Source organism: Saccopteryx leptura, chromosome 8 (assembly GCF_036850995.1).
Source record: "Saccopteryx leptura isolate mSacLep1 chromosome 8, mSacLep1_pri_phased_curated, whole genome shotgun sequence".
In the NCBI taxonomy this organism is placed as follows: Eukaryota; Metazoa; Chordata; class Mammalia; order Chiroptera; family Emballonuridae; genus Saccopteryx; species Saccopteryx leptura.
Genome location: NC_089510.1, coordinates 31,644,250 through 31,668,475, shown reverse-complemented (window position 1 = coordinate 31,668,475; position 24,226 = coordinate 31,644,250). Strand labels below are relative to the sequence as shown.

At 35.6% G+C, this 24,226-nt stretch overlaps 1 protein-coding gene across 1 annotated transcript in view; it reads right to left on the bottom strand.

The window, feature by feature from the left end:
- Positions 1 to 9,330: 9,330 nt before the first annotated feature.
- ZPLD1 (zona pellucida like domain containing 1) overlaps positions 9,331 to 24,226 on the bottom strand; it is a 46,650-nt gene continuing 31,754 nt past the window's right edge. The window contains exons 7-10 of the mRNA XM_066347571.1: positions 16,664 to 16,835; positions 15,326 to 15,434; positions 9,946 to 9,975; positions 9,331 to 9,506 (exon numbers count right to left, since the gene is read on the bottom strand). Coding sequence (XP_066203668.1) covers positions 9,331 to 9,506; positions 9,946 to 9,975; positions 15,326 to 15,434; positions 16,664 to 16,835 — 487 coding nt within the window. The remainder of the gene's footprint in view (positions 9,507 to 9,945; positions 9,976 to 15,325; positions 15,435 to 16,663; positions 16,836 to 24,226) is intronic.

The following is a 24,226-nucleotide window of genomic DNA, read 5'->3' as shown; positions in this document are numbered from 1 at the left end:
ACCTAATCAATAATGTAGGACTTGTTCACTTTTCTTCCAATAATCAGATAGAAATAAAATTTTGCTCATGCTTTGCGAATGTTTTTTTTTTTTTAAATAATTCTCATAGCTTCACTGTAAGCCTTAGACTTTTATAGTTGTCAGAGCTCAGCTCAGGAAAGCTATGACTGACTGTTTCATTTTGACAGTTCCTTTGGAACAATTATTTAATGTGAACATTATTTAAATGTGAGAGTGGAATGAATATATCTTGGTGTGGGTTTTTAAATTTAGTCTCAACATCTTATCTTCCATCTACATTTAAAACTGCACATTATTCTTTGCCTCTTGACTTCCACTGAGAGCACAGAATTTAGATATTGGGGGAAGTAATTTGAACTGAAGAGCAAAAGGCACACATTGATGTGCTTTCTTTGGCTCTGTTATTCCTTTAATCCTATACTAAGAAAGAAAAATGTTGATTTTAACCCGAGGCAAAATGCTATTCCTTTTGCACTATACAGTGGACAATTTAGGAAGAAACCACACACTTTTCAAGGTATTATTTCAAACTCTCTGGGTATGTATCAGTTACTTCTACTGGTCGCTATATTGAGGAAAGATAGATTTTTGAGGAAAAATTTAACTCAAAATGTTAATGAGTTAATGGAGGAAAACCGATGGAGCCTTTTCCCACAGACCTACAGGAATTTGGACCTTAGAGTTTTATTTATAATAAAGTACTGGCTGCCATTTCTAAGGGATAGTTAATAGGTAATGGCAGGAACATGAAGAGTAGACAAAGCAGCTATAAAGAGAATGAAGTGAGATAAAAATGCATAGAAAATAATTACTTGTTTACTTGAAAATATGTGCAGTGTTGCACTAGAGGGTAATCTGGAGAATTTTTGTCTTTTTTACATGCCCTTTCTCTCAAGAACTGATATCCTCATGCTGGAAATTGCCTTTATGTACAAATAGCATTCATTACACGCAGCTTTTCTGAACTCTAAAGGGCAAGAGAAAACAGATTATTTGTAAATAACACTGGCATGGATATTTTTTTTTCCTTGGGGTGAGAAAGAAAAATGCTTGGATATTGTTTTCAAACATTTCTGCCATCAACTTCAGAGAGCATGGGCAAACATAATTTTCATTGTTGACATAATGAAGATGATGATGCTTTTTAACCATTTTCCAGAGTATAAACTCATTTTTAGTGTGAGCCTGGCTGTGTGACCATAACAAATGCTACCAATGTGAGAAAAACAAATGAAAAACAATGACTCAGATAGCTCGTTCATTGCCACCAATAGAAGCCAGAGTTCCCAAAACTCTGCTTAGTATCTGCTGTTGTATAATCTGAAGTGCATTGCAGATCATTTGCATGTTGAGTAAAACGTTAGAATTGTTTAGGAATAAACAAAGCAGTAGCATTTTCACTATCAGAAAAATTTGACTCTTTGTTTTTTCATGTACAGTTATATGCTGATTAGATTAGGTGCAAAGAAAGTTTTTCAGTTGATGAAATTACATAAAGTTGAGAATTGATGCAATTATCTCAATAATATAGATAAAACATTTTCTCATCTTCTAAATTAGCAAAAAATTAAAATAGCTTTTGTTACCAGAACAGGTTGAGTTCTGGGGAAACTTGTTGCAGTCATCAAGAAGACACTCCAGATTGAGTGTATAAGAATGTCGTTAGTTCAGAAATACCAGTTACTGAGAAAGCAGGGGAATCTTGTCCACAGAGCTGCATTAACACTCTTCTGGTACTTTAATCATCGGGTCCAGGGGCTGTTAGTATGGTGTATTTGGCAAAAGGAAATAATAAAGAATAAGTCTCTGCAGAAGTATCTCCTCTGCAAGTTCATCTGCTGTAGCACAGGCCTAATCAGCATGGTCCTATCTGGTGTCCTTGGTAATTCTTCAAGACAGTGGGGGGAGGGGGGGCAGGTGTCTCCCAGGAACAGCTGGGACCTGGCACCTCAAGGACCATGTGCCTCTGGGAATTTGTGTAAAAAAGATCCCTGTTTTCTTAGGATACAAAGTGAAAATTTAAGATTGGTGAACTGAGTTTTTAATTAATATATAGGCCCTAACTTTTCACAGTGAATCATGTGACCAGGCATTTACAAACAACTATTCTGATTTAAACTCTCCTAATTGTCAGGTCCCTCCCCAATGTAAGCTCTTCCTGACATTCCTGCCAAAGGTACTTTTTGCTACATTTCAAAGTAAAGTCCAGGAAACCATTAAAAAATAATAGCGAGCAGATGAACTATTTCCTAACCTTTACATATCACCTACTCATTACACCTAGAACTCTACTATTACTGAAGCCAAATTTCTAACTTTTGGGTTCCTCAGATATTTTCTGTTTTAAATTATCTGGATATTTTATTTAAAAATGAGAATATGCTAGACTGTAGTATGAAGAATAATACTAAAACCAACTATTTTTCCTTACTGACCAAAGCTATTATTTCTATCAATTTCATTCTTGTCTTTTTGTGTGTGTGAGTTTCTATTTATACCTACAGTTCTGTATCCTGCTCTTTTCTTTTCACATTATAACATTGCTATTTTTTCATTTGGTAAAGATTTTTAATAACTGGTTTTCAGTGTCTACATATTATTATATGTGAGTAAATGATGACACTGCTTAAGTAAGATAGGTGTAAATGAAACCTTCTAATGATAGCTGGCCACACGGACACCCAAATTAAAAATGATATTTCCCAGACATCATTGCTGAGTAACTATGTAGTGTAACTATGTGACTAAGTTTTTGCCAGTTCATATATGAGACAAAGTATCCTGTGGCAGTTATGAGGAAAAATCCTTATACTATTGATAGTATATGCCTTCTGTTTCTATTTTTGGAACTTTCACCATTTTGTACAAAGCTACAGTCCAGGGAGGATGGAGTATGAAATAAGAGAAATTCTCATTATGTATCTATTACAAACTGGAAAGAAATTATTACAGTGTTCATACACATTTTAATGAGAGAGAGTGAATCACCTTTGTTCCATTTGTATTATGAGAGTGAGGGCTATGCAAAAAAATATTTATGATTTATTTTCTAGAATTTAAGAAAGATTACTGGGTTCAATTTTTCTCTCAGTGGGCACCCTGCCTCATTTTCTGCCATCTCATTTTAGCAATAACAAAATATATGTTAGCAAAACAATAGCTTTAAAAAACAAATCAGTCTAATTCCCAAGTAAATAATTTCTAAAAAGTACTATATTTCTACTAAGGTAATTTTTCATTTTAGCGAGTTGTCCACCACTGTAAATATACATTAATTACACACAAAATGAGAAACGAGAAATAGCTTCAGGACCTGTATAACTCTGAGGCCGAGTCGTGTGAAGTTGTGAAACCACAACTCTCCCTGGGCCTTCCCGTGTTAGAAGATTATTCAGTAATACATTCCACTTGGGCTAATGCTAATATATCTCCAGACAAAAACGAACCTCAAAGTTTAAGCCACATTGCCTTTGACTAGACCCAAATGATGGCACTTCTCTTTTCAACATAGAAAATGGAAGAAAAAGAAATGAGGTAATTATATTGGCAATTTTAGTAAAATGGAGACTATCCAGATACTGAGCCAAAAAAGAAATTGGAGGTTTGAACTATGCAGATAACAATCGGAGTCTCGATTTCACTTTGGGAAGAATACGAAGCATTTTACAAATGAAGTTTACAGAGCAGAGCTTTCCAAATACTGTGTTTAGTACCCATGAGTAGAAAACCCCTGAAACCAATTCTCTCCTCACTATTGCAGCAAAAAGGGGCATGAATCAAGGCTATTTTAGGTCTCCTGTGTTATTCAAATTTGCAAAGACCCATGCTGTTTACCAATAAGCTATTAGGCAAGATAGTCTCACAAACATGAAAATATAACTTATGTTTATCCAGTTTTTAACTCTTTTGAGCTATAAAGGAGGAGACAGGCCACCATCATGAGAAATATGGGTGGCAGCTACTAAGGATCTACTTTTGTCTCCTAGCAGTAAACTTGTTCCCAATCAAGATGTCTCACCAGACCAGGCGGTGGCACAGTGGATAGAGCGTTGGACTGGGATGCAGAGGATCCAGGTTCAAAACTCCAAGATCGCCGGTTTGAGCATGGGCTCATCTGGTTTGAGTAAGGCTCACGAGCTTAATCCCAAGGTTGCTGGCTTGAGCAAGGGGTCACTCAGTCTGCTGGAGCCCCCCTCTCCCCGGTCAAGGCACATATGAGAAAGCAATCAATGAACAACTAAGGAGCCACAAAGCAGAATTGATGCTTATTATCTCTCTCCTTTCTGGTCTGTCTGTCCCTGTCTGTCTCTGTCACAAAACAAAATAAAACAAAAAACCAAAAAAAAAAAAAAGGTGTCTCTCCTCCCACTGTTCACACTTCCCTTTTTGCACTTGTGCCCTATTCTCTCTGCTTTGCTGTTTTGTGTTCTTTTCTGCTTCTGGCTGTCATCACCATTGATGTCATCACTCACTCTGCTCCAATGACTTCCCTGCAGGATGTGGGGCCATCTGTACTTCGATCCCGGGCCTCCTTTTACCTTCTTACTCCTGATGATGTGTGATAATTTGGTGTGACTTTGGAGCTCATCACTGCAAACTGACTCATGCCTTTGTCTTTTCTCTATTTGATCCATATTGTTCGCTCATGTAAAAGAGGACTCTCTCTGCTCATAAGGCCTTACCTCTATACCTTAAATATTTCAAAATCCTTTTGATTGTAGGCTATCAAACTCTGTAATATCTAAGTGTATTCATTCCCTTACCACTACTAGATTGATTAGGACTTGGTTTTCAGCAGTGTGACACATATTAACTGTGTGTTTACATAATTACCAGCTGTGATGGTTCATTTGGTGTCAATTTGATGGGGCCATGGGTTCCCCAGACATTTGGCCAAACATTTTTGTGTGTCTGCAGGGATTTTTTGGATGAGGCTAACGTTTGAGTGAATGAGTCAAGTATATACATTGCCCTCCCTAAGGTTGGGTGGACCCCATTCAATCGATTGGAAGCCTGGATAGAACAAAAAGGCTGACCCCTGATGATGAAGAAGAAATTCTTCCTGCCTACCGCCTTTCAGGCTGGGACACAGGTTCCATCCTGCATTGTATTCAAATAGAAACAACAGCTCTTTCAGGGTCTTGAGCCTGCCAGCTTCCTAACTGGAAACACACCACCGGCTCTCCTGGGTCTTAATGACTACAAAATCTGAGACTTGTCAGCCTTTATAGTCATGTTTGCCAATTCCTTAAACTAAATTTCTTTGTATACATCGAATCAGTTCCCTCCAACTCTGGGAAATCCTAATACCCAGCTGACTCTGGAATTTGTTTTGTTTACTACCCAAGTATGTTTTTTTTTTCTTTTCTAAATTGCAAATTTTAATTGTTTTTTTATTAAATGTCTTACCACTAGTAAATAATTGAGGAATCTCATCCTCAAAAATAATTCATCTATGATCAGCTTACATTTTTCTTATAAGCACAAAATGAAAGCAATGTGTGCTGGCCTAATTGTTACTGTTATCACAACAGAAAGCATCCCATCTTTTTCCAGTTCTCTCCTGCCCAGAGCTCTGGGAATTCCTCAAACTATACCGCATATGTATTTCACAAATAAGTGTCTCCCATGGACTTCCTCTCCTGCTATTTCTTACTTCTAGAATTTTGCTGCCTTACCTTTTCCAGGGTTGACAAGACCCCTTCGTGAACTATCATGTCTGTGATGTTCTCATGGCTAATTGCCAATTCTTGAGGATCCAGAGCAGTGCTCACTTGTGTGAGACTGCATTCTCCCCAAGTTAGGAAAGTGATTTCTCCTCAACCCTGTGTCACATCCCAAACAAGGGACGACAACCCAACCCTGATGAAACTGTCATGAGAGACTGGGCAGAAAGCAGAGTTCCTTGTCTCTTCAGTTTCGACTTTCCCCTCAAAGCTTTAAAAATTGTAGTCTCAGTTTTAGTGAGAGCTCAAACCGAAGGTGAAGTGTACTATTTTCTCTACCTTCATCTGATTTCATAGATAAGTCTCCCAACACAGGGCCATAACCAGGAAGCTCAGTCTAAAGAGGACGAGCTGCACCAGCTCCACTGGGAGGCCCCTGCCCTTCCTGGTTGCATTACGCAGCTTATTTTAAATTTAACCATTCATAAGGTTTGTGAAAGGGTAGGACAAAGATATACCTTTTTTTTTTTTTAAGGCACTATTTCCTGACCTGTGGTGGTCAAGTGGATAAAGCTTTGAGCTGATACACTCAGGTAACCAATTTTAAACCTTGGCTTGCCTGGTCAAGGCACAAATGGGAGTTGATGCTTCCTGTTCTTCCCCCCTCCCTCTTACTTTCTCTCTTTTCTCTCTCTCTCTCTCTCTAAACCAACTAAATAAATAAAATCTAAAAGAAGTCACTATTTTAACAATATTCATTAACAATTGTTTTATTAAACAATCATCTTTTACATGTCATCACACCTTACACCTGAAGTGCAAAAAACAGTCTGAGGTATTAAAACTGAGGAAACATTTGCACAAATTTTGTAAGGTTTCACACTATATTATAGTATAGCTAAATACTACATAACAGCAGAACGTTTACAAGAACAAAGCTAGAAGAACAATTCTGGTTAGTCTCATTATAGCTCTGATTCTCCCACTTACACTGAGAGGGTGGCTAAAATAATAAGATTTAAGTTGCTTGCAAAATGATAGGCCTGTCAGTTTTATGATACGGTAGCTATAATTTAAAAGGTCAACAGCTAAAATAGTAGCCATCCTCAAAGCACAAAATTCAAGCTGAAAACCCAGTTTCAATGATATACTGTCCTAGCCATAGGATCTAATTCTCAGATCAATGACAATTCACTTAAAGTATCTGAAATGGATTTTCCAGAATATTTCAATACAATCTGCATATATTTAGGGTCATATATGTAGCATGGCCTATATATTTATTTTTGTAGAAGTTTTCCCTTTAAATTAGAAAATACATTTGTTAACACAGGTAAAGTTCAGAATGGTCATATCAAAGTTATTTTAAAGCAACATAGCAGAGATTTGCTTTTTAAGTGGTAAATCATTTTATATTGAAGAAATTATAGAGACTTATCAGATCCCATGTCACCTTCAGTGAGAAAATTGAGACAATTATCCAGCTAAATATTGTAACATAAACACTTTCTTATGAACTAGTCAAGCAAATTGGAGATAAGAAACTTTTGATTTGATGATTAAGTTAATTGATATTAACTTAAGAGTATAGGTACTTCATTTGAAACAAATCTAAAATTGCATAGTAATTTTTATGTAGTATAGTAAATTAAGTACTAAATAAAGGTCACAAATGTTGAAATGAAATTAGTTTCTACAGAATGTTTATACTTAATACAGCACATCTAGGTTTTGGTGTTTGAATTTGAACTGTTTTATTTGTTCAATAATGTGGATAGCTTGAACAAAAGAAAGGTTAATTTTTTTATTTTATTTTTATTTTTTTGGTAATAAGAGTCAGCTTAAAACTTGGCTTTTAAAATTTTTTTGTGGCCCTGGCCAGTTGGCTCAGTGGTAGAGTGTCAGCCTGGCGTGCGGGAGTTCTGGGTTCGATTCCCGGCCAGGGCACACAGGAGAAGCGTCCATCTGCTTCTCCACCCCTCCCCCCTCCTTCCTCTCTATCTCTCTCTTCCCCTCCCACAGCCAAGGCTCCATTGGAGCAAAGTTGGCCTGGGTGCTGAGGATGGCTCTGTGGCCTCTGCCCCAGGTGCTAGAGTGGCTCTGGTTGCAACAGAGTAGTGCCCCAGATGGGCAGAGCATCATCCCCTGGTGGGCATGCCAGGTGGATCCCGGTTGGGCACATGCGGGAGTCTGACTGCCTCTCCGTTTCCAACTTCAGAAAAATACAAAAAAAAAATTTTTTTGCAAAACTGATAAACGATCAAATGCTTTTTGAGGTTTATTATTAAAGGAAAATACTGTTTGTTCTGTGGTGATTATGATACTTTCAAGAAAACACCTAAAAAAGAAAGCTTTCTTCACTCTCTTTGTTTTGCCAGCATTAGAAATTTGTAGGAAAAGAAACATTTTTTTTTTGGAGACTCCAACAAAACTCTGCAAAACACACTTAACCTGTTTCTTCTTTATTCTAGAAAAAAAAAACCCACAAAAACACCTAGATTGTGAAAACCTACATAGTTACACTACGATTATAACTGAGGATAACGTCCTCTTCTCACAAGTCCAGTTTGCTTTCCTATGTAACGGTTCTTGATAAGAAAAATATCTGCAGTGGCCACCCTGCCGGAAGCCCAGCTGCTGGAGGAAAGTCAACACATGTTGATTTAAACCAGAAAGGAAACTGATCACAGCTAAACGAATAACGATCGAGGGTCACCTAGGATGTTTCGGATGTTAACAACTTTTTCTACTGTTTGCTCAGAAATGGATGATCTAGGACATTTCCTCCAAGCTGAGTGAAAATGGTGAAGGTATAAAGTAAAAAAGCAAAAGAAAAGAAAAACTTATTAACACACAAGAGTATGGTGATCACCAGAGGGAAAGAGAGACGGGGGAGGCAGGAGAGAGAAAACGGGGGGGGGGGGTAAGTGGTGATGAAAGGAGACTTGATCTGGGGAGATGAACACACAAAACAATATACAAACGATGGATTACAGAATTGGACCCCTGAAACCGATACATTTTTACTAAACAATGTCACTGCAATAAAAAAAAATTTTTAAAAGATACGTTTCCCAAAAAAATTCCTAAACAAAATACATGTCATTATACAATACATGGAAATCAGCCAAAAATACAGTAGTTATCAATAAATCTCAGATGTCTAAATTGGTCAATCCAATTGAAGTATTTCCCCAGGCTGGCATTATCTGAAATGAAGCAAAAAGCAGCATTCATTTTAAAGACTGCAAATCTAAATGTCATTGCATTGGGTTTTAATGCTTAAGGTAAAAATGTAACAAATTTCATTTTTATACCTATCTTTTATATCTATAAACAAATAATCAAAATAAAATAAAATAAAATATGATTTACCCTGAAAGATCTAAATCCTGAATATTGTTTGCTTATTGCCAGTATAATCATTGGTGCCATACAAATATGGCTGACCACATCCATAAATGACCATGGCAATATTATCAAAATTCTTTCACTAGTATCATGCTAAAGAGCTATACTGTGAAATCTACCAAACCTATAAATATCAAGTGCTGGCTTGCATTCAATTCAAATGAAACACTGACTGCAGTCACACATGGTATATGTCAGTGAGCCTTTTCTCCAGAGCAAGGGCCTATTACAGTCAGTCAAAGACTGGGTTTCTTATGCTATTCAACACCAAACTTGTGGGTGCCTTCCGGTGTAGAAGGGCAAGAGAGCACAGGAGAAGGGAAAAGCTCATGACTCCCAGAATGACCATTCCTGATATCAGTGCACTGGTGATGGCATTCAGCTGGAAAGGAGGTCCATTTGGAGAACCTACAAGTAATAAAACAAACATAGTGGAAAGGTCCAATATCAGACTTATCTTACCTTATGCCAATATATACATGCAAAACATCTTTCATCTGTATATTATAGAATAATAACCTGACGCTGGATGCAACAATCTATTTGACTATATTTCAACCCAATAACCAAAGAATTATATGATTTAGAGGACTGGTATCCTCTACGCAGCCAAAAATAAAAATGAAAATAGTTATATATAAAAATTTGTAAAAATACCAACAGGTCACAAGTTAGTTCAGAAATCCCAAGTGAAGTTATTTAAAATATAATAAACTTATAAAAGCAGAGCTCAATGTATTTAATTGATTACAGATTTGTACCTGATCACCAAAAAGAAAAAAAAAAGGCCTTTAAATTATAAAAAAGAAATTATACTTTTAGCTTCAATATACAATAATTATCTTACCAAGCTGTGAATTGTTGGTTGGAGTTTCATCTGGAATGGGGAAAGAGAAAAAATATTGTGTCACCAAATATTTTCCTATGTTTATTATAATTCTCTAATTACATTTTACCAACCTGTCTCTTCACCTTCACCCACAAGCTCCATGATGAAGGTAATAATAAAAAATCTCCCTAAATTGTTCTGCTTTCCCATTTTCTATTCCACATGTGTGAGATTTCATCATCTATCTGTTCCCCAAGCCTACACCCACCACTGCCTTGGGCACACAAATCTAATCGCAAAATATTACTGGGCTGTATTTTTTTCTGCCAGCTTTGCTTGATTATTATCTCTTTAGTTATGTTAATGGAGCAGTAATTGTTAATAGTTACTGCATTTTTATTGCCCTCTACCGTGACATTTGTTATTCAGTTATAAAGAAATATTCACCATTTAGTGCTGCTCTAATTTGCCCACTGTAATCTACAAAAACATCATTTTTAGTTCTAAGAAGGTAAGTTCACACTTAATAACTAATTGAAAGGAAAGCATGATGTCTGAGCTTGTGTTTTAGTTTTATTAGCATCTGGGAAGTAAAAGATTGAAGCTGTTGATTTTTCACTTTTTCCTGGCAAATGTAATAATAGATACAATAAACACATTCACTTGACTTCACAATTTTTGTTATTCATTTTTTACTCATATAGTAATTAACCCTTGAGCTTCTATAATGAGTGAACTTCATATTTGTGTTTAAATATGTGATTGTGTATGCATCTGTGAGTGTTTGTTATTTGAACCATATAATGTGCACAGTAGTGACTTTACAGTATAAATATTATGGCAATTTGTATGCATGTAATGCCTTACAGTTTACAAAGTGCTGTTTCATGTTATCGCATTTAATCTTCATAATAGCCATATGGTTTAAATGTGATTGCTACCCCCATTTTATAGATGAAGAAACTTCCATCTGTCACAGCTTCTATGACAAAGTAAACATATGTTCAAATAAAAGCTCAGTTTCAGCATCCTTCTTCTAAAATAATCTAAACTAGCCAAATATTTTTAGAAAAAAATTTTAATCATAGAGATTAATATCTCAAGCAATCAAACTCCAGATTAGTATTTGAAATCATGGATAGGAGAACTTGGTGAGGTAGTTATAAAACATCTGATACCATTTCTTTTCAGACATATGAGTCTTGGCAGAAATGATGGCTCCGCTGATCCCTGAAGTACAATGCCCCAGAGTAATGGAGCACGCATTCACAGGAATCTTTAGAATGGTGTGGTGCATTACTATAGAACAAAAAGAAAAACAGCTCCAAATTTCTTTATAAGGCACCCTTAGGAAAATCCTAACCTCCAACTAACATCATTTTATAGATACTTTTTTTTTTTTCATGAAAAGAGGTGGGGTGAAGAAATTGTAGTGAATTCATCCAAAAGAGCCATGTGCTTCTTTCCCAAGGCAAGATGCCTCATTAGAACATGGAGGAGAATATATAATACTCTAAAATTCTCTCTAACAGTAATTCTTTGTTTAGAAATCACATTCGTTTACTCTAAAACAGGTTTCTATTAAAAATAGAAATCTCTTTCTTCCTATATGTTCCTAATTAGGCAAAAGTACCCTGAGTATATTCTGCATATTGAGAGGAATAAAAGAAGTCAGAATATCCCCTCCTCTTCCACACTATCCTCAACACTTTAGTAAGAACAATAACCCAGGTGTACTCATTAGGATTTGGCTGTGAAGAAAATCTCCATGTGGAAACAAGTGTCAAATGAGCCACACCAGCTCCAGGATTGAGGAATCTGAAACTGAATGCATTCTACCTTAAAAGATGGCTGAAATCAAAGTATGTAATACTTGAATATTGCTTAGAATTATATTTGATAGTGGATAAAGGTAGAGAGAATAACTTTCTCTGGTTGCTGTTCCTGGTGTCCTGCCACATTAGGAGTACCATTGGAATTAAAAAAAAAATAAAAATCAAAGAACTGTTGATCCCACAAAGGGGAGGTAGACATTTTCCAGGAGATTTTTGTCATCAAGCACTTTTGTTGTTTTCTCACGTCCACTTGTTCTTAATGTAGACATAGACACTAAAAGGAACCTTCCAAAATTAGATCAGATCAGAATACTAAACTTGGTGGGTTCTTCAAAAACAAAAAGCTAGCTGAGAACCAATAGGAGGAAAGTGGTAGAAGCAGTACAATAGCTATTTGAAAGTCAGATGTGGCAGATAAGTTGTTATTCTCTGCTTATATCATATAAGCAGTTGAAATAGATGGGTAAAATGAACATTAGTACAAAGATATATACAAAATGAGACAGCACAAGCTAACTATTTTTTTTAAATCTTTAATTACCTATATGGTAAAATGGCATATGTATTTCAAGTTCTGAGCCTCCAAACCTTTTACTTTCCACCCTGTTATGTTTGTTCATAGATTGTCTCTACCTTTGAACTCTGAGATCCTTGAGGGCAAAGATTGCGGTCTGTTTTCTATTATATTCCAAGTTTTTAGCAGAGTGCCTATCCCAGGTAGGGGCCACTATGCTTGGATGAATTATTAACTACCCATAAAACTCAAACAGTGCTAGTTGAACAAGAATGTGTCTTGGATTTCTCACATGATTTTTCTAGAATTGTGCGCCATGATAAGCATTTCCCTAACAAATAGTTTTAGTATTTGGCAGCTTAAAAGAAGTACATTTCAGGACTTTTGTGGATTTTGAATTTTGAGGATGTGAATATTTTCCTACATCAACTAACATAATGATTTAACAATATTAGGCAAAAGTAACCAGAGTGGTCTTGATCTCATTAAAACACAAAACGAAAACACAGTTCTGAGGTTTAACGTCTTATTAAACTTGACCTAAGCCAGATGCCTAGGGGAAAGAGTGGTTCAATAAGTAAACAAGGCAAAAATTGCAAGTATCAGAGAGGTGAGGATAGTAAATCAAGCCTGAAATTGAACTTCTTTATATAAAATAGGCCATAGGATCTGGAGAGAGAAATTCTAGCTGACCTATGGTAAAAATACAGTGAACCTGAGGAAATAAGGTACCTTTGGTTATCAAGCAGGTTGTTAAGTTTATATTGGTTTTGCCTGTGAATGGATATGGCTTGATTTCCGAGTTCAATGTTTAGGTGGAATTTAAAATATTATTTTTGCAGCATATTATGGTATTATAATGTAAACACTGTTATGATGTATTGTCCACTGTGAGGCCACCATAATCACCAAAAAAAAATGAGTAACATCCTACCGCTATTTATCTAAATTATGAAAAACAAATGCACAGAAGGTGAGAGAGGAATAAAGGGACGTCTGTAAGGTTTGAATAAAATCCTTTGGGGGCTTTGCCAGGGGAGAGTTTGAGGTGACTATGAGACTACCTTGGTGTGTCGGGGAATAAATGTCACCTTGAGGTGGAAACAAGTTGAAATTGGAAAGAAAGAAATCCAGGCACGACACCAGTGGGGCTGTGATTAAGGGCATTAGCTCGTTGAGTTTTAACACAGATGTATTGGGTGACTAGACATGATGTGGGTGAAACCTACAAGCTGGATATCTGGTTAGCTATAGAATTAGAAACTTCTACTTGGTAATCTTTATGGAGATATTGGGGGTTTTAGAAATTTGGTCTTTTTAAAAATTATCTCCCACTAGCAAATTATTTAAAATGTATAATCTTCACATTTAAACAATAAAAAAATAAATTTAATTTGGTCCAGTTAAGAAGGAGGAAAAGGGGTTAATGAGGGGGAGAAGCCATCTACTCAACATAAAAAGAGAGATGTCTCTTTCAAGGTTCTTTTCTTACAGCAAGCCTACTCTAGATATGCTCCATAGAAACAAATATATTTTTATTGTGCCCACCCCAAAGCATTCCTAAAACTGGGCAAAAAAGAGCCCGAGTTTTCATGCAGTGTGATTCTATAAGCTATTTCAGACAGCTAGATAGAGATAAGATTTGGTCCTTTTACAAATCACAAACCAATCATTTTCAAACCATTCAAAATACCCACCAAACCCTCAGGCACTGTGAACTGTCAACATTTTATTATTTAACAAGTGCCTGCATTATTTAAAAGTCCTGTTAGTATTTTTTTAAATGCTCTGTCTATACAAACACAGAGGATTGAATAATTAAAGCAATTGTTGTCTGGGTTTTTCTGGCCCAAACCACCACTTTTGGACTTAATTACCTACTTTGGGCAAATTTTCTTTTCACTGTGGTATAGGATGCAAAAAAGAAAAGGTAAAGATAATCTAATTGAAACACAATAATAGACTTACAGCTAATATAAAATAGAAAAAAATTGTTATAATATAATCCAAATTCGAATTCTGGGGTTTTGTTTGTTGGTTTGTTTTGGTTTTGGTTTGGTTTTTTTTTTTTTTTAAAGACAAAATTAGAACTACAGAGTCAAAAGAAATCTTTAAGGCTACTTTTTAAAAACCTTATCTTAAAAATAAATAAACATTTGCAATGAAGTAAAATCCCAAGTCAAAATCATGTTAAAACAAAAGCTAGAACTATTCAAATTTAATTTTTTTTTTAATTTGTATTGTTCATACTGCATGTCTATGTTATTCTGGATGTCTTTGGGTTCGTGCTGATGTAAAGCAATATCACTTGAGAGAGAAAGAACAGGCATGCACATATATTTGTATACATGAGGATATATGTATATGAACTGTTTTGTCCATTGGATTCATACCCATGATGGCATATGAATGGGTAGATGGGGGTATGCAGTATTCAGGATCCCGGGAAACAAATGGTACTCAAACTGGGCAATTTAAGAAGAGTTTAATAGGATTATTAATAAAGTTGTAAGGAATTCACATGAGAAAGTAAAGTTACCTGAGCTATGAGTGAAGGGATAGGTAGGTATCCAGAACTGAGATACCAGCTCTGTGGAGAGAGTTTGGCAGAAGCTGTGTGGACTTCACTCCCATTCTCTGACAGTGCCATCTACTGGCCAAGCCCAACCAGAAACTGGATGACAAGGTGGCCTGTGGACCAAGTTCACATACGCAAGTCTTCTGGGGCAGAGAGCAGGGCAGGGAAAGGCTGAATGGATCCCAAGTGGCAAATGAAACTGTCCTGGATAGTGTGTGTGTGTGTGTGTGTGTGTGTGTGTGTGTGTGTGTGTGTGTGTGTGTGTAAGGGGAATGTGGTAAAGACAATATTGCCCTTTGTGTAAATTGAGTGAACAGGAAACTACTGGGAAATAGAAGTTGTTGAGCAGTTTAGCTTGTCTCACAGTTAATTGGTGCTCTTTAAGAACCACTTTGAGTGCTCCTTAGAAGCCAAGTAACAAGCTATTTTGTAGCTGTCTATTACTACACACCAATGGAGGGGCCCTCTTACCACTCCGAGTAATGATGGGCCCAGCAGAGAGGATGGCGTTTCCAGACGTGCTCTGGGGGCTCCAAGTGGTCCTCCTCCCCGCATCTCTCCTTTCTCTGTGGCTGCAACTCTGAGGAGTTAATGAAAACAAATGAAATTCCACACCGGCACAAAATTGTTTCTTTATGGCCATTTGGAAAGCAGATTCTTTCCGAAGAGATACCACATGTTTAATTTTATTCATTTCCTTCTGTGCATTTATTTAATTACTTTACATATAACTGCTACAGTGCTTCTTATCCTGGCTTGGGCCACGTTCCTTCCTTCCTTCCCGTTATAATAGTGCATTGCCTCATTAATTTACATAGCTCAGTGGCTCTCCTGAAAAGGGGCTGTGTTTATCAGACTTTTCCACTTTTATTTCTCTTAAGCCCTTAATAAATCTTTCCCTGAAATGTTGGTCAGCACAGAGCCAAGGTAATGTGGACTCTCCATTTAATCCCATCTGGTAAAACTAGTTAGGTGCAATCAATAACTATTAAAAAAAATACACAAATTTGAACATAAATATAAATATGTTAAAATCATTTCAAATGAACAAACGTGCCTACATTTTTTTCAGGTTTTATATGACCTTAGGAGGTCCGTCAGAAATATATATTTTTTAATTCACTAGTAAATATATCTATATTTTATATGATGGCTTTAAGCACTTTAAATCCACACATTTTACAGCTTTTAATTTTTAATCCATGGGATTGCCTGGCCCCCTGGTCTCAATCTCCCTTTCCAATGCCAACCCTGCCCCCCCCCCCTCGGGTTTTCTAATCATCTTCCAGTCTGCCTCACTGAAGGACCGGAAGTTCCCTGGCTACTGTTTTATGTCCGCGGTTCTGACCTTTGGTATGGAGTATCTCTCACACTTTTGATTTTGTCCCTTTGGGGTTCATCCATCTTCAGGTGCAGCTCAAGCTTCATCTCTTCCACCAGTCCTCCCGATATCTCCCGCTCCTCTCTCTCACCGTGACCAGCACTGCCTCTTACTACAGGCCACATCTATGTCTGCCTTTCTGCCATAACATTTTTGTCTTGTTTTATTCCATGACTATGTCCTGCTTCTAAAAGAGAAACTAATGGGATTCAGAATTCATGCATGAATCTCTGTATTCCCAGTATAATGCTTGGCCCAGAGTAGCCATTCAATAGATCTTTATTGGATGAATGACTAAATCCTATTTCAAACAGTTTGACCTGATGCAAATCCCACTCTCTCTCAGGAGAAATTAGTCCCTAGAACTTGATAACCTTTCAGCTTAGATCAATTTGACAATATAGAATAAAGTTGTTCAAAAAACATACTGGCATAAGGAAGGGGCAGTCATCAGCTCTACAGAGTTTGGTAACGCAGTGCAGGAAAACGGTGGACATTTTCTGATTCTTGTGTTTCACAAACCGGAACACTTCAAAGGAAAACCGGCCCTGCTGGCTTTTGCCATTTTCAATGACGGTAGTCTGAGGATCTTTGTCACAGCTACATTTTAGGGAATGTAAAAATAAGATATTACTGGAAATTGCTAGCCCACTGGGACATGTAAATAAATTTCTGCAATATTAAGAGTACCCCACTACATTAAGAGCTAAAATCATGTCATGTTACATTTAACAGGAGAATAATCTAACAAGAGCTATGACAGGAATGACCTAGATCATAAAACATAAATATATCAGTTTCTGATTATAATATTACTGTCAAATTCTAGAAGTACTTTCACATGGTTCAAAAATTCAAAAAGTATAAGTATCATATATATAGCAAAAGTCCCCTCCCATCTTTGACCTTGTCCACATGATTCCACACCCACATACAAACCTGCCAAATGTGATCCCACTTGCATTGCTACCTCCCAGGGTATGTACAAATAGAAGCACAAGCAATATATATATTTTTATTGTTCTCTACTTCTTAAATCATAGCACAGCCTATACTTTAAAATTTTAACAATGTATCATAAGAGCTCTTTCCATGAGAATACTTAGCAAGCATTCTCATTCTTCATCCACAACTGTATAGTATTCATTTGTGCACTTAGGCCAGAATTTGTTTAGTTTCCTATTTATGTCCCCTTGAATATTCTGCCTTTTACAAACAAGGAAGCCTTATATTAATACAGCACTTTGAATATGTGCAGGGTATCTGTACAATATATCTGTGAGATCATTTGATAGAGTTTGCCACATTGCCCTCTATAAATATTGTTACATTTTTGTACTTCCTCAGTAATGTTTGAAAAAATCCTTATTTTTCTCCTAGAGTTAACTCAACAAACCCTATGAAAAAAATCTTAGTCTGAAAACTGTTTAAATTCTTTGCACAAATTTCTACTGTTGGCCTTTTCTTTCTGATTCTTATGAATTCTTTATGTATTAGGAAGAGGGAATCCTTGCTTGTTATATTAGTTGTATAGGTTTTTACTTTGGTGGTTAGCTTTGGACTTTCTTCACTGTGTGTATGTGTGTGTGTGTGTGTATGTGCACACATATATATGGTTTTATTTTTATGTTATGTTTTTAATATTTTACTTTATGGAATCTGATATTAGGGCTGAAGACATATTTCCCTTACAGCATTTTAAAAAGTATATATTTCTTATTGTGGCATGTTATCTTCTACCACTTTTAAAGTAGTATTTTAACACTTAAATTCATAATCTATTTAAAGTTTATTATGGTATATTAAGTGAAATATAGACTCAGTGCTATATTTTCTTATGGTTATCCATTATCCAGTACTATTTTCAAAAACCCTGTTTATCCCAGTGGTTTGTGATATCACAGTCTACCATATTGTTAATTTCCACATGTTTTGAATCTATTTCTCAGCTTACTATTCTAAATTTCTGTCTATGTGTAGAGTTTTGCATTGTATCACATTTATTTCATAATTTTAGAGCTTTAATTAATTATAGTAGCAGGTAGGGCCTTAACTCCCCTTCCATGTTTTATTGTTGTTTTTTTAATGAATTTGTCCTTTATCAGTTTTTTCTTGATTAGAGTAATTTGTGACTATTTTATGTTTTTTTCCAAAAACTTCCTTGTTCTTTATTTCTTGCATAATGTTGAGTCATATTTCATTTTTTAATATTTGTTTTTAATTTATTGTATTGACATCACTCAGGTGTCCCATTCAATAGAACACCCTCAACCCACCACATCATGCCCACCCCGTGCCCCTTGCAAACTCCCTTTCTACTCCCTTTACAACCTCTTTGCCTCTCCTCCCCGACCTCCATCACCCCTTTCCCTCTGGATGTTGCTACCCTGTTGCCTATCTCTATGTGTCCTATATATATGTGTGTGTGTGTGTGTGTGTGTGTGTGTGTATTGCCTAATCCCTTCACTTTCTTTGATTCTCTCCAACCCTCTGACAGCTGTCCATCTGTTCCCTGGGATGCTGACTCTGTTTATATTTTATTCTTAGTCTATCCATAATGTTGCAAATGGTAAGATTTCCTTTTTTTTTCATGGGCACATAGTATTCTATTATGTAAATGTACCATACTTCTTTATCCATTGGTCCACTAATGGAGACTTGGGGCTGTTTCCAGATCTTGGCTATTACAAACAATAGCCAGATCTTGGCTATTACAAACAATGCTGCAATAAACATGGTGGTGCATATCTTCTTCTGAATTAGTATTTTTGAATTCTTGGGATATATTGCTACAAGTGTGAGAGCTGGGTCATAAGGCAGTTCAAATTTTTAACTTTTTGAGGATACACCATACTGTTTGAAATAGTAGCTGCACAAGTCTAGATTCCCCATAGCAGTGCAAGATGATTCCCTTTCCTCCACACCCTCGCTAGCTCTTGTTGTGTGTTGAATTGTCAATGAGCTCCATCCTGGCAGGTGTGAGTTATATTTCATTGTGGTTTTAATTTGCATTTCTCTAATGATTAGTGATGTTGAGCATTTTTTCATATGCCTATTGGCCATCTTTATGTCTTATAAGGAGAAGTGTCTATTCAGGTTCTTTGCTCATTCTTAAATTGGATTGTGTACCTTCCTGGTGTTAAGTTTTATAGGTTCTTTATAAATTTTAGTTATTAACACTTTTACAGATGTATTGGCAAATGTGTTCTTCCATTGAGTGGGTTGACTTTTTATTTGTTAATAGTGTCTTTTGAGTACAGAAGCTTTTGAGTTTGATATAGTCCCATTTGTTTATTTTGTCCATTATTTTCCTTGACTGTAGAGATATATCAGAAAAAATATTGCTATAAATGATATCTGAGAGTCTATTGCCTATGTTTTCTTCCAAGATTTTTATGATTTGGCAACTTACATTTAAGTCTTTTATCCATTTTGAGTTTATTTTTGTGAATGGTATAAGTTTTGTAATCTAGTTTCACTTTTTTGCATGTACCTGTCCAATTTTCCCAACACTATTTATTAAAAACTGTCTTTACTCCATTGTATACTCTTGCCAACTTTTTCAAATATTAATTGACCACAAAGGTGTGAGTTTATTTCCGGGTTCTCTGTTCTGTTCCATTGATCTTTGTGCCTGCCCTTATGCCAGTACCAGGCTATTATGATTAGAATGGCCTTGTAGTATAACTTGATTTTAGGAAGTGTGATACCTGACTTTGTTCTTAATTTTCAAGATTGCTGAGGCTATTTGGGATCTTTTTGGTTCCATATAAATTTTTGAAATATTTTTTCTAGATCTGTGAAGTATGTCATTGGTATTTTAATAGGAATTGCATTGAATCTATAGATTGTTTTGAGTAGTATGGACATTTTAATGATGTTATTTCTTCCTATTTATGAACACAGTGTATGCTTGCTTCCACTTGTTTGTATCTTCCTTAATTTTTTTTCAAGGTCTCATAATTTTCCTAGTACGAGTCTTTTACCTTGGCTAAATTTATTTCTAGATACTTTATTTTGTTGTTGTTGTTATTGTTGTAATAGTGAAGGGAATTGTTTCTTTAATTTGTCTTTCTAACAATTTATTGTAAGTGTAATAAAATGCCACTTATTTCTGAATATTAATTTTATATCCTGCCACTTTCCCAAATTGATTTATCTCTTCTAATAGTTTTTTGGCTGAGACTTTAGAGGGTTTTTTATGTACATTGTCATGTCATCAGAAAATAATGACAGTTTCACTTCTTCTTTTCCAATTTGGATGCCTTTTATTTCTTCTTGTCTGATTGCTGTGGATAAGACTTCCAGTACTATGTTGCCTAAGAGTGGTAAAAGGTGATACCCCTGTCTTGTTCCTTATCTTAAGGGAATTGCTTTCAATTTTTGCCCAATTGAGTATGATGTTGGCTGTTAGTTTGTCATGTCTGGGCTTTAATATGTTGACATATGTTCCCTCTATTCGCACTTTGCTGGAAGTTTTTATCATAAGTGGGTGTTGGATTTATCAAATGCTTTTTCTGTATCGATTGATATTATCACGTGCATTTTATTTTTCATTTTGTTTATGTGATGTATCACATTTATTTACTTGAGAATATTGTATCAACCTTGCCTCCCTGAAATCAATCCCACTTGATCATGATGTATGATCTTTATAATGTATTGCTGAGTCTGGTTTGCTAATATTTTGGTGAGAATTTTAGCATTTATGTTCATCAAGGATATTGTCTTATGTTCTTTCTTTGTAGTGTCTTCACCTGATTTTGGAATAAGGATAATGCTTGCCATGGTAAAATGAGTTTGAAAATCTTTCCTCCTCTTGAATATTTTAGAATAGCTTGAGAAAAATAGATATTAGTTCTTCTTTAAATATTTAGTAAAATTCATCTGTAAAAAAAAGCCATTGGTCCAGGACTTTTGTTTGCTGGGAGTTTTTTTGATAACAGTTTTAATTTTATTTGGTGTAACTGGTCTGCTCAGGTTTTCTGAATTTTATAAATTCAGTTTTGGAAGATCGTATATTTTTAGGAATTTATACATTTTTCCCAGGTTGTCCAACTTTTTGGCATAGAGTTCTTCATAGTATTGTATTACAATCCTTTGTATTTCTGTGATGTCAGTTGTTACCTCTCCTCTTTCATTTCTAAGTTCATTTATTGGAGTCCTCTCTCTGTTTTTTTAGATGAGTCTGGTTTAAACGTTCATCAACCTTGTATACCTTTTCAGAACACCAGTTATTGGTTTCATTAATCTTCTGTATTTTTTTTTTAGCCTCTGTGTCATTTATATCTGCTCTTATCTTTATTACTTCCTTCCTTCTACTTCCTCTGGTCTTTTTTTTTTGTTCTTTTACTAGTTCTTTCAAATGCAAGGTGAGATTGCTTATATGAGCTTTTTCTTGCTTCTTGAGGTATGTCTGTAATGCTATGAACTTCCCTCTAAGGGCTACTTTTGCTGTGTCCCATAGATTTTATGTTGCTGCATGTTTATTTTCATTTTTTTTCAAGGAAATTTTTTATTTCTTCCTTGATCTCACTGTTAACTTGTTTGTTATTTAATAACGTGCTATTTAGCCTCCAGGTGTTTTAAATTTTTTCAGTTTTTCTATTGTAGTGATTTCTAGTCCCATACCATTGTGGTCAGAGAAGATGATTTATATTTAAATTCTTAATTTTATATACTTCTTATACTTCTTAAATTTACTATGACTTGTTTTGTATCTTAACATATGTTCTATCCTAAAGACCATGTACACTTGAAAAGAAAGTATTATTTTGTTACTTTGAGGTGAAATGTTCTGAAGATACCAATTAAATCTAGTTGATCTAGTGTGTCATTTAAGGCTGCTGTTTCTTTGTTGATTTTCTATCTGGAGGATCTATCCATTTATATAAGTGGGGTGCTAAAATCCCATACTATTATTGTATTGCTGTCAATCTCTCCTTTAACATCCATCAAAATCTACTTTATATATTTAGGTGCTCCCATATTGAGTGCATAAATATTTATACTGATTATATCCTCTTGATGGATTGCTCCCTTATTATTATGTAGTGACCATTTTCTGTCTTACTATAACCTTTATTTTTAAAGACTATTTTGTTAGATATAAGTATTGCTATCCAGCTTTTTTTTATTATTATTATTTCCATTAGTATGGAGTATTTTTTCCATTCCTTTACTTTCAATCTATCTGTATCTATTGTTCTGAGGTGGGTTTCTTGTAGACAGCATATACATGAGTCTTTTTATCTTATCCATACAGCTACCTATGTCTTTTGATTTTAGCAATTAATTCACTTACACTTAAGATTATTATTGAAATGTACCTATTTATTGCCATTTTATTTTTAAACATATAATCTTCTTTGACTTCTGTTTTTCTTTTCTCTTCTTTTTTTTTTTAAAGGGCACTGTTTTTTTTTATTTATTCATTTTAGAGAGGAGAGAGAGAGAGGGAGAGAGAGAGAGGAGAGAGAGACAGGGGAGGAGCTGGAAGCATCAACTCCCATATGTGCCTTGACCAGGCAAGCCCAGGGTTTCAAACCGGCGACCTCAGCATTTCCAGATCAACACTCTATCCACTGTGCTACCACAGGTCAGGCTCTTTTCTCCTCTTTTAGCAGGCCTTTAAACATTTCGTACAGGCATGGTTTGGTGGTAATGAATTTCTTGAGTTTTTTGTTGTTATTATTGTTTGTTTATTTGTTTACTGGGGAAGCTGTTTATTTCTCTTTCAATTTTAAATTATAGTTATGCTTGATAGAGTAGTCTTGGTTTTAGGTTCTTGTATAGCATTATTTTGAATATTTCTTGCTAATTCTTTTTTGAACTAAAGTGTTTCTGTTGATAATTCAGATGTCAGCCTTATGGGGGATTTTTTTTGTAGGTAATTAACTGCTTTTTTCTTTCAGCTTTTAGTATTCTTTCTTCAGCTCTTATCTTTGCCATTTTAATTATGAAGTGTCTTGAGATGGACCTTTTGGGGATCATCTTTAATGGGACCCTCCGTGGTTCTTGAACTTTTGTGGCTTTTTTCTTCATCAATTTAGGGAAGTTTTCATCTATGATTTTTTTAAACAAGTACTCAATCCATTGTTTGGGTTTTTTCTCCTTCATCCTTTTAACATCCCTTTAATGTGGATGTTGTTTCTCTTAATGTCACAGAGGTCTCTTAAAGTTTCGTCAGCCTTCTTGAGCCTCTTATTTTTGCTGCTTTAATTCTGTGCTTACATTTATCTTGTCCTCAAAATTGCTGATTTGATCCTCTGCTTCATCCAATCTGCTATTGATTTCTTCTAGTGAAGTCTTCATCTCAGCCATTGTATTTGCCATTGTCAACTGGTCCTTCATTATGGTTTTAATATGTACTAAGTTCTCATTGTGATCATTCATTTTTACTCAAAGATCCTTGAGCATACTAATCATCATTATATTAAACTCTGTGTCTCATAATTTAGTTACTTCCTTTCATTTAATTATTTTTCTGGGTATTTCTCCTGTTGATTTATTTGGTCACATTTCTTTGTCTGCTTATTTTGTCTGTGTATTAAGTAGTTCTGTTGTGACTTCCACATTTGTTGTGATGTCTTTATGAGGATGATGGGCTCAGTGGTACTTATCTCTAGGTCTCCTCTGTTCTTTGCTTTAGGGATGATTCTAGGGGTTATATTTACCCTCCTATTGTATGTGTGTCTTGAATGCTGCTGGCCCTTTCATGGATGGCATTAACCCTTCCAGATGGTTGGCTCTAAGAAGCAACCTTGATCATTTATATTAGATGCTGTGCAGTGTCTGTCCTATGGGACATAGTTATGCTGGACTCCTCCTTTGGCCATGTCACTTATGTGGCTAGTTGAGTTTAGTGTTAGTGAGGTCTTCCACCCCCTATTGATTCTGTTGGTTCCAGATCTTCTTGCGTGGGTTTCAAGGATGGATTGATGTAACCCACCATGGGCTACCTATCTGGAGCTACCACTCTGTTTGCTGTG